The 21091-nt window shown below is 37.0% G+C and overlaps 1 protein-coding gene across 1 annotated transcript; it reads left to right on the forward strand.

The window, feature by feature from the left end:
* The first annotated feature begins 2776 nt into the window (after positions 1-2776).
* LOC128636607 (uncharacterized protein F54H12.2-like) lies at positions 2777-3979 on the forward strand. Its single transcript, XM_053689600.1, has one exon. The coding sequence runs from the start codon at positions 2777-2779 to the stop codon at positions 3977-3979; it is 1203 nt and encodes a 400-aa protein (XP_053545575.1).
* Positions 3980-21091: the final 17112 nt, after the last annotated feature.

Below are 21091 nucleotides of genomic sequence, written 5' to 3' on the forward strand. Positions count from 1 at the left end.
TGATATAAAACTGATATAAAATTAATATAAAAAAGTCATTTTATATTAAATTGATATAAAATTGATATAAAAAAGGTGATTTTGATACAACTGAATTGATATGTATATTTATTAGGATTAAAAGGTTAAAGAATTGTATTATTGATATTTTGATTTATAAAAGATAAATGTTATTTAATTCTAAAAGTTGTAAATTACACTTTGATATTGTATTCTATTAAGCTTAAGATTTCTCTATAATGTTCAACAGGTTTAATAAGACATGTCAGGACTTGTCTTTTGCCAGAAATGCTACACGGCATGTTAGGACATGTCCTTTACTCAAAACAGACTAATAATATCTCTCACACGTATTTTTAATAAAAAAGTCATTGTTTTTTACTCAAAACAGCATAATAATATCTCTCACACGTATTTTTAATAAAAAAGTATATAAATCAATGTTTTATAAAAATTCGCTGTATACTGCTTAAAGAATGGAGTCTGTTAACGGCGATCGTGGACTTGTATTAAGAGAATTATATCATAACCCCACAAACCCCGGGTCATTAGGCGGTGTTGAAAGTCTGTACAAAGCATCTAAAAAATATGGATTCAACAGAAAAAAAATTGTTAAATTTTTAAATCAGCAAGATGTTTATACGCTACATAAACCGGTCAGACGTAATTTTGAAAGAAATAAAATATATGCCCCTTCTTTAGATATACAATGGCAAGCTGACCTGGTATCTATGATAGACTACCATAAATATAATGACGGTATAAAGTATATTCTAACCGTTATAGATTGTTTTTCTAAATACGCTTGGGGCGTTGGATTATATAATAAAACTGGACCAAGTATCGCAAAGGGGTTTGAACAATATTCAAAGATGGGCGTGTACCTATGAAAATACAGACTGACAAAGGCAAAGAATTTTTAAATGGAACCGTACAGAAGTTATTGAAAAAGTTTAAAATTCAACATTTTGTCGCAAACAACTGTGTTAAAGCAGCAATCGTAGAACGATTTAACCGTACTTTAAAGACTAGAATGTGGCGCTATTTTACACATCACAACACACACAGATATATAAACATATTGAACAAATTAATTCATAGTTATAATAATACATACCACAGAACCATACGCTGTAAACCGGTAGAAGTGACGCAAGAAAACTCACTGGTAGTCTGGAAAAATATTTACGGTTCCTCACCAAAAACTAAAAAAGGTTAAACCTGTTTTAAAAATTGGTGACCACGTCAGGATTTCGAAGCATAAGGGCACGTTCACAAAAGGTTATGAGCAAAATTTCACTGATGAAATATTTATAATCGAAGGTGTGAATACAAGAGGATTTAAACCTCTTTACAAACTGAAAGATTTAGCTGATGAGTCGATCGAAGGTAGCTTTTACCCCAAAGAACTTCAAAAAGTGACACAAGATAAAAACCGCATTTACAAAATAGAAAAAATCTTAAAACAGAAAAGTTTTAGGAGAAAGCAGTATGTTTATGTTAAATGGAAGGGCTATCCGGATAAATTTAACAGCTGGATACTCAAAAGTCAGTTAACCGATATATAGAACAATGGAAGCATCACCATTTTACTTAACGCTGCCTAGCAACGCTTCATACAACATTTTTCCTAAAAAACAGATATCTAGTTTTACAACAAAGTTAGCTAAACCCGTTATATTAAAAGGAGAATGGGAAGTAGCTCTGACAGAGATACAATATCCCCATATGTGGGACACCATAGATGCCGCTGATTCTAGAATAATTGTTACGGCACCAAACAAATTCACTAGGCCGTTAGCCATAAAAGCCGGTTATTATAAAGATATAAGCGATTTAATAAAACCTATCAATGAAAAATGATCATCTCTCCAAACCGGTAACATAGATGTAAAGCTTAAATACGACGAACTGGGAAGAACTGTGCGTATTTTAGGTAACTCCACCAACTCAACCACAGACAGGTTGGCACATATATTAGGTATTAACAATCAAGGTGTAAAGAATGATGGTGGTAAAATATATTGCGATATAAATGCCGGCTTCTACACACTCTTTATCTATACAGACATCATAGAACATCAACGTGTGGGTGACGGATATGTGCCATTACTAAGAACAGTAGAAATTACAGGTGACAATAATGAAATCATCACTCAACGGTACACCAAGCCAGACTACATACCTGTAAGCAATCATCATTTTGACCGTATAACAATTGAAATTAAGAACGATCAGAACAAGAACGTAGGATTTAAATACGGAAAGGCGATCATTAAGCTACACTTTAGGCCGCGCAAGAACAACTTGTACTAAAGAATGGTGGCTGTTAAGGTTTATGGTGACCCGACTGTTTACAGTAATTATTATAGGACACAAGCTGGTAATGGTCTACCGGGTTTTCACGGTAGTTCGTACATGTACGGCCGCGGATTAGGCGGTATATTTCATAATCTTTTTAGGATGGCTGTCCCACTTTTTCGACGTGGACTAGATATAGTGAAACCGCATATGAAAATAGCGGCACAAGGCATAGCAAAGGATGTTGTGGGGCGTGTTTCAACTGCCGTTATGAATAAAATGAATAGCGGGGCACAAGAGGGGTCTGGTGTTGTTTATATCAGTAACAAGAGAAAACCAAAAAGGAAACGTCAAGTTACTTTTCCGCCAATTTCATCACAATTCATAAGCAAAAAGGTGATACACAGAATCAAAAAGAAACAGAAAACATCAAGACGTTCAGTGGATGACATCTTTTAGAAATACTGGTCAAAATATGGCTTTCATACACAATGGATCATTAGAATGTACCAAATCAGAACTCGACATATTTCAAATACAGCCGACACAAACGGGTATTGAAAAATCACTGTATGTCGAAATACAGCCACTCACAGCTATAACTGAAAATGCACCCCTGGAATTTTATATAGCCGGAAGCGGCGATAATTATTTTGACCTGAACAACACTTTGATGTATATAACTTGTAAAATAGTCAAACAAGACAATACAGCTCCGCCTGCTGGAGCACGTGTTAGCCTCACCAACTATCCACTAGCCACGCTGTTTAACCAAGTTGATGTTACATTAGGAGACAGACTCATCTCACAATCAAATAACCTATACGCTTACCGGTCATACATTGAAACAGTTCTCAACTACAGCTCAGATGCTTTATCCACACAATTTACAGCAGGATTGTTTTATAAAGATGCAGCAGGGTTACACAATAATTGTGAACTAGATGGTGATAATACTGGTTTTGTAAAGAGAGCACGTATGTTAGAGCATGGTAAAACTATTGAATTGCTAGGTCATCTACATAGTGATCTGTTTTTCCAAGAAAAATTGTTATTGAATGGGCTCGATCTGAAAATTAAACTTATAAGGAATAAAGATGCTTTTTCTATTATGAGCGCTGAAGCAGAAAAGTATAAAGTTCAAATCTTAAACGCCTCTCTTTTTGTTAAAAGAGTACAGATATCCCCGGCTGTACGCATAGGCCATGCGCAAGGACTCTTAACAGGAAATGCAAAATATGCTTTGGATAGAGTCGGTCTAAAGGTCTATTCCGTGGCCGCCAGCTCGCGTGTCTGCAATCAGGAGAATTTATTTCTTGGAGAACTACCAAAAACCGTTGTTATTGGATTTGTTGATAACGATGCTTTCTCTGGCGCTTATGACAAGAATCCCTTATGTTTCAAACATAACTATGTGAATTTTGCAGCATTGTATCTGGATGGTGAACAAATACCAACAAAACCTTTTCAACCAGACTTTGAAAATGGAAACGCTATACGTGAATACATATCACTAATCAACATTGCTGGGAAACAAAATTCTGATGCTGGAATCCTCATTAATAGAGAAGAGTATGTGCGTGGTTACACACTTTTTGCCTTTGATTTATCACCGGACCAAGAGTGTGGTTCACACTACTCTCTTATATGCAGTGGTAATCTCAGAATTGAAATCTGATTTTCAAGACCACTTGAAAGAACAATTAATATGATTATTTATAGTGTATTTGATAATATTATTGAAATTAATCAAAGAAGGGAAGTCTTGTACGACTATTTATAAACAAAGATGAACACTTTGGAAATAACAAGAATCCTAACCAGAGATCCTTATACACGTTCAGTGTTTGACGGTGTATACCCGTGTGATTTATTACCAAAACAAAGACTAAGAAATAGACCTATAGGTTTTATTATTAACACCGACCCTTCCACACGTGCTGGTGAACAATGGGTAGCAATTTATTTCGATCAAAGGGGTTTTGGGTATTTTTTTGATTCGTATGGAATCTCACCGTACAACAGCGTGTTTCCTAAATCATTTTAATTTTTTTTAAAAAGGAATACAACACGGATAGTATTTCAGAATAAACAGATACAAGATACATACTCTGTCGTGTGTGGTCAATATTGTATTTTTTTATGCATTGTATGTCTAAGGGTATGAGTTTTGATAAAGTACTCAATTTCTTTTCATCAGACTTAAAAAAAGAATGATAAAATAGTCTCACAATATGTACGATGTTGTAAATTAAATTTGAGAATAAATACTTTTTGCAATGAATATGTACAAACATGTAGAAGTTGTTATAACAAAACATGTACGGATGTGTACATTTTGCTATAACAAATTATTATTGAACCTCTTGTAATGAATGTTGTAATCCATGTATGTTTTTAATGTGTATTCATTTTTAAATAAACACAGACACTTTTTTCACAAAATACTTTAAGCTTTATTAACAATTAAGATAAAAACATCGCCATAATGAATATTATATCTCAATGTATAAAATCATGTATTTTCCATGTATTAATAAATTTTCATTTTTTTTACATACTTGTCATTTTTGTCATTTTTTATATAAACATGGGCATATTTTAAGCTTTAACCCAAATATATGCACACATATATATGATTAATGATAAAGCAAGGTACGCAATATTCGCTAGATTTTTTCGGAATTTACAAACTCAACCATGTTGAAGGATTAAAAAGCGATTTAGGTCTTTTCTTCTGCACCAGGTAACCCTGTGGTGTGAATAGACCACTGGTGGGTGTTGTAGGTAATGGTAAAATATCATGTTGCGGTAATGTCTCTGGTAAATGGGTAACATCCCTAATCTTCATTTTTAGATGATCAAAGGTATCCCGGTTTCTAACATTACCAACAACTGACGTTGGAATATTCAGTTCAGCCATAGCTTTCATAAAAGTATCCCAACCTTGCGGTGTTTTGCGCATGGTCACGTTGTGACTTTGTGTAGTGCAACGTACTAAGTCTAATATGTTTGAACCGATGATTCTTTGGTTTTTGTAAATAAACTCCCCATTATCATTCCAACTAGTTATATCTTTGGCCTGTACCATTTTAGAAAGAAGTAGTTCAGCATTTTTCTTATACCGGTCATGCACATTGTTAACAACCTCATGAAATATTCTATCACCTTTTTCAATGGATGCATCAGTTGTGTTATGATCGGAACGGGTAGATTCTCCCGGGGGCATTAATAGTGTTAACACAGAGTTTTCTCTAGCGTCTTGCTTTGCATACACCAAATATTTCTGTAATACGGCATTGTACTTTTTTATTTTCACATCCTCTGGTAAATCAGAATTATTTAATATTTCACCTATTTCAACATGCAAACGGTTTGTCACAGCCCTGCGAATGTCTACCTCATTTTGTTGTGGTTGTTGTAAGCGGTCCAACTGTTGTTTTGGGACAAGATACATTTTTTGAGCATTCTCCATCAGCTTTTAGTAAAGAGTGATGTAAGTATAGGAAGAGCAAATCCTAAAAGAGGCGCTAAAAATCCACCCCTCTGTGTCACCAAAATCTTCTTTTTACCCAGAGCAACTGCTTTATTACTAAGTGTTTTTATAATTTTCCGCCACTTTTTAAGGTGTCCTTTCTGTTGCTGTGTCAAAGGCAATCTACCTTTAAGAATGTTCAGGGCTATTTCACTTATAGAGGCGATTAAATCATTAGAGGCACCGTGTAAAATACTCTTTCTTTGTTGAGGTGTTGCACGTCTTAAGGTTTTTAAAACCTTCCAATTACGGATTAGTCTGCTAGACATGTTTACACACGCTAATGGTTGACAATGTATGACTAATAGATTAAAATGTAGCCTTTTTTAAATCAGTTTTTTTTAAAAATGTATGCGGCGGGTATATCAGGTGGAAAGATGCCGGTTCTTAACCGGTACTCATCGGGTGTAGTGGTTCTTAAGTCTACTAATAAATAACCATATGGTAATCGAGTGGCATCTTCAAAAGCTTCTAAAAAGAAATGTGACTTACCCGGATACATTTGTTTTGCCAAAGTATTGATTTGTAACTTATCCCGTGGGTTTTTAAAGAGAACCATATAGTTTGTGTTTAGTGTGATAGTTCTGGTTTTTTTTACCCTGACAAAACACATTTTGTACAAGATAGATAATACTCAGATTTCTGTGATGTACGTATTTTGTAAAAGCTTTTTCAATTTCACAACTATCACTGGCAACCTCCATCAGATCATCAACAATTATTAAATTAATTTTACTAGGTGGAAATAAATCATCATCGACAAATGTATTTGGTAGACCTTCTATAAATTTTATATATGGAAAAGACTTTAATAGTTCATCATACAACCTCTGCCAACAGGCATAAAACCAAACAATATTATCAGGTCTGTGGGACAGAAGCGTGTCAGAGTGATGTAACAATTGTCTAACAAAATAACTTTTTCCAGAATTTGAAGGACCGGCTAAAATACAGGAAAAGGGATGTTGAAAACGTGTGTCCATGATTCTCAATTAGTAACCAAAAGGTAGCGTTGTAAAGTCCTGTGATAATAGTCTCTTTGTGTAAACACACTTTTGTGTTTTCCTCAGCGGGCATGTCTCAACTTGCCAGTATCATTTGTTTCTGACAATAGACTTCTGCTCGATGAAAAGTTTATTTTGTGTGTCTGCTCCAGAATTTGAAGGGTAATCCAACACTAAATCTTTTAAACTCTCAAAATTGATTATGTTGGTGTTAGCAGAGTTCAGAGTTATACCCTTTACTTTTAAATTAGTTTTTCCATTATTCAGTTTGTACCCGTAAGTTTTGGGGCCTGCAGATACAAACTCTGTGATGTGTGTACCTGGTGGTAGTTCGCTAGTTAATTCACCTAGATAGTCACCAAAAGCTGGATTCCTATCACCTTCCTTGCTAACAAAAATGACAGAGTCTGTGTCGTGGTAGAGACACCTCTCCTGCAGTCCGTCCAAAACTCTGTACAATTCAAGTCTGGCATAAGCTGTAGTAAAACAAGCGATAAAGATGTTAGTATTGTTGTTAACTGTATAACGTTCTTTAGAGTACTTCCAGCTAAGCATAGCCGTTTCATCATCTAAGAAATGTAAAGCAGAGACTTCATAATAAGGCAGAAAAACATACTTGAATAACTCATCAAGGTCTGTCACTATTCTGGTGTTGGGTAAATTACCCCTTTGACCAAATTTGCCCCACAAAGAATTAAGAAACAATTTAGAGATCTGTCTTTTTGCAGGATTTACCGCTATCTGATCGGATCGTAATTCTACATCCGCTTTTTCTTTGTAATCTCTAATGTATTGTCTTTTTTTAGCATCATCTGTACACCAATCTGGATACCCAGAGGCCTCCTGTTTATCTCTCAGATGTACCTTAATGTAATCTTCAAACAAGTTCTTTTTGTAGTTGTCAAAATGCCAAATTTCATAGATTTTAGAAATTTTGTACCCCTTTTCTACAGCAACCTGAATTTCATTCGTGCACCATGTACCCGTCAGCGCACGCTGTTCATCGCCATGTTCGCACTGCGTCGTGTTGTTATCGGTGGCGCAGGTCAGACATAGCGGGAACATGAGTTTACCGTTTAATTTCAAAGGTAGAACAGGAAAAAACAAACCTCTGGGTGGAATCATTTGTACTTTAGCGATACCAAAGTAAAAATTAATGTTCCTGAAATTCTCAAAAATGATTCGTGGATGACCCACGGGATATGCTTTTGTCTTGTTTACAAATGGGTATAAACTGGTAAAATCATAGTAGTGCATGCTTTCACCCGGCTCTGTTTTGTGATACAGTTTAATGGCATTTGTGCGCCCACCGTAAAGAGCGTCTCTGGGGTCCAGGGGCCGTGGGAACTGCTTTTCAATGAGGAAAGCACGCAGTTCGGTGTCTGTGGATAACATATCTTTCCACTCGTGTTCCCAAAGCTCACAGACCTCAAAACCGTATGACAGTAAGAAATGTTTTTTAATGAGATGTTTGTAATATAATTGTCCGTAGGTGGTACCTGTCACATCGTTTACATCATTTTCGTTGTAACAAACAGGACAACCGTGGTAAAAACATCCCTGAAATTCAAACGCTGTAGGGATGTTGTTTATCACGCTGTAACCGTCCAAATAGTATTTACCCACTTTTCGTTCACTTCTATGTAAAGCGTGTTGTATGTCAATATTTTCTTTATGCGAGATGTACATAAGCCACTGTATGGAGGATGTAGACTACCGTTTTTGTGTCTTGTGGTAATTATCACAGGGGACTATAGCGATGGTGTTTTCAGGTAAAAAGTTGAACCGGTACATAGTCATGCATACAGATGCTAGTGTAGTGAGTTGGAAAGGGTCAATACAGTTCACAACAAACTCCTGCTCACCATTTTCTTTGTAAATAACATCTTCTTTTAGCGTCATATCCATGAAGCTGTTTCTAAAACATACACAAGCCAATCTTAAAACCTCTACATCTTGCTTACAATATGTTTTAAGTACATTCTGAAAATCAAATGTTTTATCTTTGTTCTCATCGTACCATTTCAAAAAATCTGATTTCTCTTCAGGCATCATGAATTCAACACCGTACTGATCTACATCGGGCATAGGGCCTGTATAGTTCTGATTCTCAACTGTGTTAAAAAAATGAGGAAAATAGCCTTTAGATTCTTTAAAACCTAAGGCTTTTGGTAGCTTGCTCAGTTTCATCGGCAAAAAATTTAGAGAATCTATAAAACGTATGTGTAAGTCAGACACTGTGACGCACAGCAGTTTACCGCCTTGAGCCAACAACTTGACATCTACTCTCTCTTTTACCAGCTGTTGCACCACAAAATAAGAATCATACCTGCCGCCATTATGCGCTATAAACGTGTGTTTAGCAAATTTGCTTCTAATGAAATGTCTGACAAAATCTTGCACACAATCAACACCTTGAAACTCCCACACTAATGGTGGAATATTTGAAATTGTTACATTTATCGTACACTCATACAGGTCTTTCTATTCCCTGACTTTATTGGAGATTTCGAAAGTATAATCTTTAATCAAAAAGTTTGTTACATGAAATAAAAAAGACACATTTGGGTTTGTTCAGTATAGCAGGGGTTAACAACCTGTAGTTATAAGTGTTCATAAGGGAATCAGCTGTTATCCCTGATGAAGTGCTTTTTGTAATCAGGAAACGCGTCAGTTGAGCAGCTCCTGTGTGCTAGGGTAAAATTTGTAACTGTGTGTGCTTGGATTTGTCACGAATTTTAACCAGATTAAATAAAGACTTTGGATTTTACTTTTACTACTTTGGTGTTGCCTTTCAATCCTTCGTTCTTGTTGAAGTCTTTATTATTTTAGATCATTTCTTTGTACTGTTGTCTATTACTAGCAAAGACGAGCTTGTCACACGACCCAATGTATCTCTATTGTCATAATAAAAGTAAACCATAATAACCAATGGGTAGGCTCGTGGGGTCTGATGTACCAATGATAGGAGAAGCTGTATATGTTCAATTCTTATAGGAGAGGGTAAACTTGGGTGTCCCGGCCGCAGACAACCCTGTCACCTAAAAAAAAAACTTGCTTCCTATTCCTTGGTGTAAAATAATTTAATTACAATAAATGACCCCTAATGCATCTCTCAACCTAAGGTATAAATATGTTGCAGTACTAAGCTAAACAATCTTCCCCTATTATAGAAAGTGCAATAGATAGCAATTATTTTAGTTAAGGAAATAATTAGCTTACTCTAGGCAACCAAGGGGTTTGCTATAAATGTATTGAATTTCAATAGATAACTATGGGTTTATCATATATCCTTATGCACCTAAGAGGGCTAGAGAATAAAAAAAACTGGTACCTCAAATAATATTTACATTCGTGTATATGCACAGAGGAGCAAGGAAAAGGGACAACATCAGATTTTTTGTGGTGTAGGGAAGTATAGCAGGGGGGGTTCTCAAGATGTTAGGCAGTCTTGGTGGGTGTAGTACGTCCAAAATCACCTTCTTCCATGCACTCCCTTTAACCAATACCTGCTCTAATTGACCGCATTAGTCTAAGTATGGTTCGCACACCAGCCCAGAGATCCCAGGGGGAATAATGGCACATAGTCTGGTACATCTGTATGATCTGACGGCGCTCCCAACAGGAATGCTGTGCCAAGCATGCAAAGGCGATAACAGAGAGGAGCGTGCCCGGGAATGCGTGAGCACTCTGATGTTCTGTGGTGCCTGCTTCTATGTGCGAGCGGCCATATTGTATTCTCCTCCATATGTGCAATCCGCTTGTAGCGGCAGAGGGAGAGTGAAGCTCCATCTTGAGGCTTGCACCTGCTGATGTCAATGGCGGGGAGCGTGCCTGAAAAGCTGCAGTTGCTGTGTTGCTCTGTGACTCCAGTACTTCTTTGCGCTTCTCGGCAGTGTTGCCGCCACGTGTACGTGCTGCTTGAATTGTGTCGATAAGGACATCAAGCCTCTCGCACATCCTCTTCCCATATTCCTCCAGCAAATCTCTGAAAACAGCATAAAGTGCTTGGGTCTCCATGTTGGGCAGCAGTGCACTATAACACTCATTAGGCTTTGGAGGATTATTGGGTGTTTTTAAGTGCTGTAGTGATTATCTCTGCTAGGTGTGCTAGTCGTCAAAATGGCGCTCCAGTATGTGGCGGGCAGCTCCGAGACAGTCATTTAGCTCAGCATTGATCACACAACCACCAATTGTTTATCAGTATGTCCTAGGCTTCTCCCTGTGTCATCACCCTTTAGTTACGGTAGCTGTATTTAGGGTTCCTGTTGTCAATAAGGCTTTCTTGGGAGCTGTATACACAGAGCTCCCAGATCATGCGACCATCTTAGTTGCTGGCCAGCTCCGCCCCCTATCTTAAATCTTTTACTGAAGGCATTCATGACAATATATTCTGAAGCCGTTTCAACATACATTAAACTTTTAAAGGTACAAGAAACACATTTTATAAAAGCTCTATCTCTGTAAGTAAAACATATATTAATTAGTGACAGAATAACAAGATAAAACTCTACTAAATTTAAAATGTATTTTTAGGAGTGTCCAAAATTGTTCAGAATGGCCATTTCCAAACAATTTAAGACGTCTAACAAATAAGATCATACATCCTTAGAACTTCAGTAGAGAGCTTTACAAGTAGCAAAAACACAGTGAAACACTTCTAACACATAAATTACACAGAAAGGGTTTTCACATACAACGCTATTTTTCAGGATACATCCTTACATCTCACATTACAACATTTTTTTCCATAAGAGTTAAGTTAAAGAATCACTCATAAATTATTCTCTGTCAGCAAAATAAGGTCTGTGAGTCACTTTCTGCAAGGCGTCTCATGAAACTATTGCCAAGAGATCTTGAAAGAAAAAAATATATATCTCATCACATTCCTTCACATTCAAGCAACAACAGACTAAACATTTTACCTTGAGCAAATCCCATATTCACTTCATACTTGTATACACAGGACAGCACAATACAATATACACAAATAAACATCAATCAGTGAGTGCTCAGCTCCAGTGACATCCATGTATATCTATATATACAGTATGTGTATATATATATATATATATATAAAACAAAGACAGTTAGGTTGAGGTACGGCTATGTTAAATCACTTAGCTTGGGAGCCTAAACGCGGTCGTCCACACAGCGTGGAGCAGGTTTGTCATCCGGGAATCCAGCACACGACGTGGAGAAGGTCTGGAAGAACAGCCCGCTGTAAATAAATGAATCAAAAGAAGAATGACTCCCACACAGCATAGGTGTAAATAACAATATTCTTGAGTAGCAACACGTAGCAATTGATGCAGGCTAATAGATACACTATTCACAGAGCACTTTGTTAAAACACTTGTAGAAAATGTATTTGATATATATTAAAATTTCAAACAGAAACTGTGTACATACACACTCACTCACGATTTACCGAAAGACAGGGACAGGGGTGATGTCATCTGATGCGTTTCATGCCGGTTGGCGCTTTCTCCAAGATTGCTGGATTACAATCTTCAGGGAGGATTTCCTGTGCACTTGTATTGTGCATGAATCAGTGACAAGTCATATACCAGAATTTGGCAGTGAGCGTTTGCAGGGACTGTGAAGTTGAATTCTCCTATACCATTGGACTACGTAGCTCTGACGTCACTCGCTGGAAATTGGCTTGATCTCAATCCCCACTTACCTCATAAGATTTGGGTAGTGTCCAGTAAGTACAATATATAAGCTCCCTTAGGATACGTACTACGAAATTTCACCTCTGGGACATCTGTTTATTCTTATACTTGGGAGTTTTTCTATTTTCATTTGCTGGCTCTTTTTTGTTATAAATGAGATAATCATCATATAATATTTATACTAGTGAATTATTGTATGTATACACATCCACAAACAATTCAAGAATATATTTTTATATATATTTTTATTTTTTAAGGGGGACTGTTTTTCAGGCGCTGAATTTCTTTCAGTACTCTTCCTTTTAATATTTTATCTGAGGGATTACCAAGAAAGGGTTCTCCCGTTCACTGAAAATCAAATTCATAGCAGCCTTTTCACTTTCCTCCTTAATTAACCGAAAGATTATTAACAACACAAACACGGAATTCAAAGTTTATATTCAGAACAATAAGTTGATTTTTTCACATTTTTGAATATATTTTGTATATTATATAATTCGTTTTAAATCAAACTGTAGTTTTGCGCACCCTATACCAGAAAGCTTACGACTTCACTTGTTGCAGTTGTATTCTATATATATATATATATGTATATGTATATAATATGGTGCAAGACTCAAACTGGCAGGGGAACTATTAACCCTTTAATTACCATACAAGACTCAAACTTGCAAATTAACTATTACAGTGCCATACTCAAACTCGCAGATGAACTATTACAGTGCCAGACTCAAACTGGCAGAGGGACTATTAACCCTTTAATTGTGCTAGGACTCAAACCCACACTTAACCCCTTATTATTTCCCCTTAACGCCGGCTAGACTTTGGGTCCAAATTCACAGAGGGAAGCAAGAGATTTAAACACTTCTTCTTACCCAGTGTGAATTCCATCTTCTTAACAAGCTTAACAGTAATATTTTTACAGAGGATGAGGTTTTGTTAGCATTATCAAAAATAAATGTTAAAAAGGCAGTGGGTCCTGATAATATTCATCCAAGGGTTTTAAAAGAACTTCGATCAGTGCTAACTGTCCCATTAACTGATCTGTTTAATCAGTCACTATTAACAGGAGCTGTCCCAGATGATTGGAGAATAGCAAATGTAATACCCCTTCATAAAAAGGGCAGTAGAGAAGAATCTGGCAACTACAGGCCAGTTAGTTTAACTTCAGTAGTAGGGAAATTAATGGAAAGCCTCTTAAAAGAAAGAATTATGACTTACATAAAGACAAACAATTTAGAGGACCAAAATCAGCATGGTTTTACTTCAGGGAGATCATGTCAGACTAATCTAATTGACTTCTTTGATTATGTAACAAAAGTATTAGACAAGGGAGGAGCAGTTGATGTAGCATATCTAGATTTCAGCAAAGCATTTGACACCGTCCCACACAATAAACTTATTCACAAACTATATCTCCTTGGTCTAGATTCAAAAATTGTGAAATGGGTGGAATGCTGGCTTAAGGACAGAAAACAAAGGCCTAGATTTAGAGTTCGGCGGTAAAAGGGCTGTTAACGCCACGCGTGTTTTATGTCTAACGCACGGCATTGTTTGACTCCGGTATTTAGAGTTAAAATAAGACCATCTAACGATGCTCCTAACGCGTGTATGTCACACGCATAATACTGCCCGCGTAAGACAGTCTCCCATAGAGATCAATGGGAAAGCAAAAAAATAGCTTTTTTCACCTAACACTCGATCTCGCGAGAATACGCACAGCTCAGTCATATGACGCATACCACATCATGCACAACAATAACACGCCGCAAATGTCACAACAACAATCAATCAACAAATCACACAAGCATTACACATTCACAAGCGGGGGATGTTTTAATAAAATTTTTATACGGGGAATACGCATATACTTTAAGATGCGGAAAATCGCTAAATAACAACAAGGATTAAAAATGATATACATACACTAGAAAAAAGATCGTATTCAATATCACTATATATTAGGACAAACATACATATACAACACTTCACAAAGAACACACCATCGCAAATTCACATTTAAAAAGAATACTATTGGACAATGTTAGAGAAAACGACCACTATGACATCATCGCATTCTACACATTCCACAAATACCAACTCAAAATGAGCATGCACAAATTCACACACCTAATACACATTGCAATAATATTAATTGCTAATAAAGCACACCTGAACACTATTTACAACGCAAATAGGTACATCATTAAACATTTACACAGGGTATATAAGCACCACACAAGCATGGCTTCTTTGACTGTGTTGCTGTTGGGTCTTTGGAGATTGGAGGTTTAAGAATAGAGAGTTTGCGAATTTTTGAGAGTTAGTGTTAGCGTGAGAGAGTCAGTTGGTAGTGTTAGCGTGAGAGAGTGAGTGAGTTAGTGGTAGTTAGTGGGAGTGGGAGAGAGTCTGTTAGTGGGAGCGTGAGTGAGTTAGTGGGAGTTATTAGTGAGAGTTGTTAGTGTGAGCGTCAGTTAGTGGTAGTTAGTGAGCGTTAGTGGGAGTGTTTGTTAGTGAGAATTAGAAGTAGTGTGAGTTAGCGAGCGAGTGATTTTTCTGTACACTTAACACATTTACACGCAAACACATTCAATACATACATACACTTATCAATAACACTACATACACTCCATACCCCCTACCCCCTCATACTACACTCCATACCCCATTCCTTGTAGTCCCATTCCCTTTCATCCCATTTACTCTTATCCCATACCCCATACCCATCCCATACCCATCCCCTAGTTACATTTAGTTTACATATCCTCCTTTTAGTCTTATTCTTTTCGTTTATTTAAAGACTCCTTACCCTCTTTGTTTTTTACATCCCTCTCACACTTTAAGCACCTTTTTTGTGTTTTTAGTTCTTTATTTTGACCCCCTTTAATTTCATCACACTCACTTTTTGTTTGATTATTTGGGGTTTAGTTTAGGGAAGAGATGGAGGCCAGGCAGGGGACAGGTAGAGGGGGGAGTAGAGGGAGGGGGAGAGGAACAGGGCAGGAAGGGGGGCAGGAAGCGGGGGTGGAAGCGGTGGGTGGACCCAGCCACTTGGTTCAAGATGACCAAGTGGCTGGGCCCAGTGGCGGTCAGAGTAGGGCTTCACAGTCCGGGAAACAGAGGGCATCATCACAGGGGAAGGCCAAGGCGACCAGGGAGGCGAGGTTTTCGATGGAGGAGAAGGAGGCCCTCGTAGAGGCCTATATGGCCAGGCATAGGATGCTGCAGCACCAAAAGACCACCCCGACTGACAGGAGGAGGCTCTGGAACGAGATTAGGAATGCAGTCAATGCAGTGGGTGGCCGGAACCGCAATATGGATTCTATCAAACATCGGTACCGGGACTGTAAACTTGAACTGAAAAAAAAGTTAAGCCTGGAGGCCCGACATGCCGCAGGGACCGGTGGCGGCCCTGCCATTGAAATGGACTACTGCCGATGGGAGGAAATGTTGCGTCCCAGCATCTCCGAGGTGGAAGTAGTCGGTATCGGAGGAATCGATACCGGGAACCTGCCACTCTCATCTGACGGTAAGCTCATTGAACAATAATTTCACATACAAATGTATTTCAAGGGACACTATACGCAAACATTTACTTTCATGATTGAGGTAGCGAATACAATTTGACAAAACATTCAAATGTACTTATATTACCTCATTTGATTCATTCTTGAGATATATTTTAATGAAGAAATAGCCATGCACACGGTGAAACAATCACAGGAGGCAGCTATATTCAGCTAACAATCAGCATCTTATAAGCATATTTAGATATGCTTTTCAGCAAAGAATATCCAGAGAATGAAGCGAATTAGATAAGAAAAGTACATTCGAAAGTTGATACAAAATGTATGCTTCTAAATCATGAAAGATAAAACATTGGGTTTCATGTGTTAAGGATCAGATTAATGCTATAACGTTGTTTACACGCATTCTATTACTTTGCGGTTACATCAGTATCTAGGCTATAGGTTAGGTGTGCATTTAAACAGACTGAAAAAAAACGCAAAAACATTCACATTGACCAGATATCACAAACACGGTTTATGAAAAAGATGAAATCGTATTGATTGTTTGTTAGATTTCAAAGTGGATTAATGATTCTGCATTTGTAATTGTATCGTAAGCTAAGTCATTTAAACCTTTATTTGCAAATATGCTAATATATACATTTTTTTTTTCTGTTTTTTTTTATATACAGAGTCTGGGGACGAGGCAGCACAGCCTCCTGCATCTCCCCGGGATGAGAGTGGTGGTGAGGAATTTCCACTTCGGAGGGAAGAGGCCCCCCGTGACGAACAGCGCACGGGAGATGATCAAGAGGCCCCGGAAGCACAGGAGGAACCCGCGGAACCCGAGGTCCCTCAAAGACCCGCACTCCGCCGTGCACGGGCACCCCGCCGTGCACGGGTTCAACATGCACAACAAGAGGAAATAGCGGAGGTGCGGGTTCTACTGGAGTACATAGACCAGATGCGTACCTCCAGGAAAGAAAATATAGAAGGACGACACAGAATACTTGATGGCCAAAATCAGATTATTCAAGGCCAAAATGAAATCATAAACATACTGAATAGAATAGAAGAAGGCCAAACAAGAATATTTAATCTTCATCAACAAATGTTCACTTTTTTCCGGGAGGCGCATGCTGGTCTACCTCCTGTTGCTGTGCCTCTTGTTGCTGGGCCTCTTGCTGCTGGGCCATCTCCTCCTGCCGGCCCATCTCATCCTCCTCAGCCATCTACTCCTCCTCCTCAGCCATCTACTCCTCCTCCTCCTCAGCCATCTACTCATCCTCCTCCTCAGCCATCTTCTCCTCCTCATCCATCTTCTCCTCCCCAGCCATCTACTCCTCACCTTGGTCGTCCCAGTACTCTTCCTTCCACTCCTCCCACAACAGCTCCAAGGAGGACTCTTCGGAGTCGGCAGTTGCCTCTCCCAGAGCCTCAGCCCCATGGGAAGAGGGGAAGGAAGAGGAAGTAAGTATTTTTTTCATCTTCACTGCTTTTTTTAATTTAATGTGTAATGGATAGGTATGTGATGATGTGGTTTTCATACACTTGTGGACCACACTCTGTATATAATCGACTTCTATGGGGCCGGGTCCATGGAGGCAGATTGTTTGCAGAGTGTGGGTTATAAGTGTGTGAAAACCACATCATCACATACCTATCCTTGTTCATGATATTGATTGGTTTCTGTGATGTGATGTCCAAACTGTTTCCCCAATCGCTAACTCAATTACCATAACAATTTTCCATGATGGCATATTACTGTTTGAATGCCAATAACACAGCTTAAAGGGACAGTCAGAAAATTATTGATTACAAAGAAAACACTGTATTACGCATTATAAAGTTTGAAACAACAAAACATGGAGAAATACATGTGTGACTTATGTGCTTACCCTTGTATCTATGACTATGAAAAATGACCACTTATTTGTTGTTCTGACATAACAACATTTTAGATATCAATGATCAATACATGGTCAATAATATGCTGTATGAGCCCAAGGTTTTACATATACAAATGCTATCAAAATGCCCTCTAGTGCTCAAATTGTATAATGATTACAAGCACTCTTCAAGATGGAAGAAATGAGCACACCAACCTCATAAGTTTAGATAGCAAATTTAAATAAACCCAGACAAATGTTCAATTGTTGAGAAACATTTGATATCCTTGATATTACAGAATTGACTTTTAGAATAATGACAAACATTATATATTTTCTAAACTGTCCCTTTAACAACATTACATATGCTAACACATATTTTAAACTTGTTGGTATATCTACATGTACTTTGTCAAATAAAAAAAAATTGAAATCACATTTATATTGACGTGTTAAATAAAGTCTATTTTCTTTAAGAGACATTATTGTGTTAATATTTTATTGTAAAGACATTTTTATTTAACAATGAATATGGTTTAAAGTCCTTTTAGGAGGGGGGGGGGGAGAAAATATGCTAACAATAATATATTTGAAGATTAAACTATGTGGATCTCATACATGATACAAAAAACAACATTTGCATTCAAGGGACAGTATCCTATATTTTTAACATAACTGTATGTAATAGACACTACTACAAACAACAAGATTAACATATACTGATATCAATCTTAAAAAGATTCAAACACTTGAAAATAAAATAGGGTTAGCTATATTGAAAATATAGACGAAACCCCCATTACAACCGTAAAACAACACAATACACCATCATTAACATATGAAAAGACCCTTTACACAAACTGGAGAAAGCTGGAGAATGTACTCACATGAAACTCAGAGGCTTTGCGAGGAGTAAGAAAATTACTTACATTTTCTTAGAACAGAAGAAAAAATAAACGTATTGGTTAAACAATGGACTATCTAACTAGAGACAAAATCCAAGCTTTTGATTTATAATGTGAGTGTCTAATTAACCTTTAATAAAATATACAACGAAATTACATTTAGAAGAAGTCGGCATCATATATTTAGCATATGATAAAGATAAATGCATATTGATTAATTTATTCAAACACAATAGCGCTTATTTATTAATTAGATATATTCAACATTAAACACAACATTAATTTTTTAAGAAAAAGGAACATATTGTTGACAAACATATTAAACATGGACTGTAGAGATTTGCACTTGCCTAGAAATATCCTATGCATGAAAACATTTTTCTTTAGTTCGTTGATTCAACCAGACATCCAGCAAAAGAGAATGTGGTGGTCTTTATCAGCTACGGGTCAACAATGTAACATGATGCAAATAATACATATTCGCAAGCTTTTTAAAATTGGATGCAGTCACAAACGTTTTTAACGTGCACAAATATTGCGGGACTACGTAATCCAATCAGACGTTTTTTTACCTTTACATGTGCCGTCTTAACATCGCGCTTCCTTGATCACGTAAGAACGCCATCCAATGAAAGGCACATTATTGATCACGTAAGAACGCCCAAAATAAAAGGCGCATCCTTGATCGCGTCAAAACGCAATCCAATAAAAGGCATATTCCTGATCACGTAAGAACGTCAGTCAATACAAGGAATCATTGGACAGCCTGGCAGGTGACGTCTTAAGCAACATGGCGCATCCGAGATCGCTGAAAAACCGCTGACAATACAAGGACTCAGTGACAGCTTGGCATATCACTAAGAAACGTATTTATATTTTAGGAACTAGTATGTGTGTAGATTGCTATCTAGGAATGACAACAAATCCTGATTCATCTTTTCGGACTTGACTGTACCTTGAACTATAGCTATGGTGTATATCTTTAACATTTAAAAGATACACATGAGAAATACATATGCCATTGATGTTTTAAGATATGTTTGGATTGTTGTTGAATAACAATAGTTATACATGTATTGATTAAACGTGTCATTTATTCAGGTTTAATTATTGTCAGCCTACCTATAGCCATATATGGGAGGAGATGTATTTTGTTAACATATTAGTTAACTAATATTCATCATCTAAATTATTTGCATTACACACAGAGATTTATTTGGTTACACCTTTACACTAATATAGATTTGAAAATGAAATACAGGTGCTGTCAACATTACAATAAGATTGTTTATTAATAAAATTATATGTCTTTGTTCTTGTAAAAAGGACAAAAACGCTTTACAAATGGAAATACATTCATTAACAATTGTGATCAACATCACTTAAAGGGACATTATTTTGTTTTTAAAAAGAGCATACACATAGTCAATACTATTTCAATAAAATGAAGACTTTACAGGGATTATATCATTTTATCAATACTCAGATCATTTGGTAAAGGTGCATCAATTCATGCAGACTTTCTAAATACACACATGGATCTGAACATTTAAATATACATATATACACAAATACCAATCTATATATACATATATAAAGAAATTACTCTGCTAATCATAATCAGGCAATGATAGAGCTAAGAGAAAATAATATAAAGACAAATAATAAGATTACATTGGAGATGTTAATCTTAAAGTCATTTACTATTGTCTTACATATATGATTTCAGTATAACAAATATATTTGGTAGGTCCCTTTAAGGATCAACAACATAAACTAGAGCTTTCAAAAAATAACAGGAAGAATGAGGACAATTATTTGTGAAATAAAATGTATTTTATTAGTATGTAAGAAAACATACACAACGTTTATAAATAATCTTGTAAAAATAAGGAATCTATGAGCCATATGACAAGGTAACACAGTGCATCACAGTCCATGAAGAGAGTTGCCAAGGGCCAGCATAGCCCCATTGGAGACATATGACAAGGTAACACAGTGCATCACAGTCCATGAATAGAGTTGCCAAGGGCCAGCATAGCCCCATTGGAGACATATGACAAGGTAACACAGTGCATCACAGTCCATGAAGAGAGTTGCCAAGGGCCAGCATAGCCCCATTGGAGACATATGACAAGGTAACACAGTGCATCACAGTCCATGAAGAGAGTTGCCAAGGGCCAGCATAGCCCCATTGGAGACATATGACAAGGTAACACAGTGCATCACAGTCCATGAAGAGAGTTGCCAAGGGCCAGCATAGCCCCATT

Source organism: Bombina bombina, chromosome 7 (assembly GCF_027579735.1).
Source record: "Bombina bombina isolate aBomBom1 chromosome 7, aBomBom1.pri, whole genome shotgun sequence".
NCBI classification, from domain to species: Eukaryota; Metazoa; Chordata; class Amphibia; order Anura; family Bombinatoridae; genus Bombina; species Bombina bombina.

Coding starts and splice junctions, on each gene's coding strand:
- LOC128636607 (XM_053689600.1), top strand. CDS start 2,777: ATGGCTTTCATACACAATGGATCATTAGAATGTACCAAATCAGAACTC.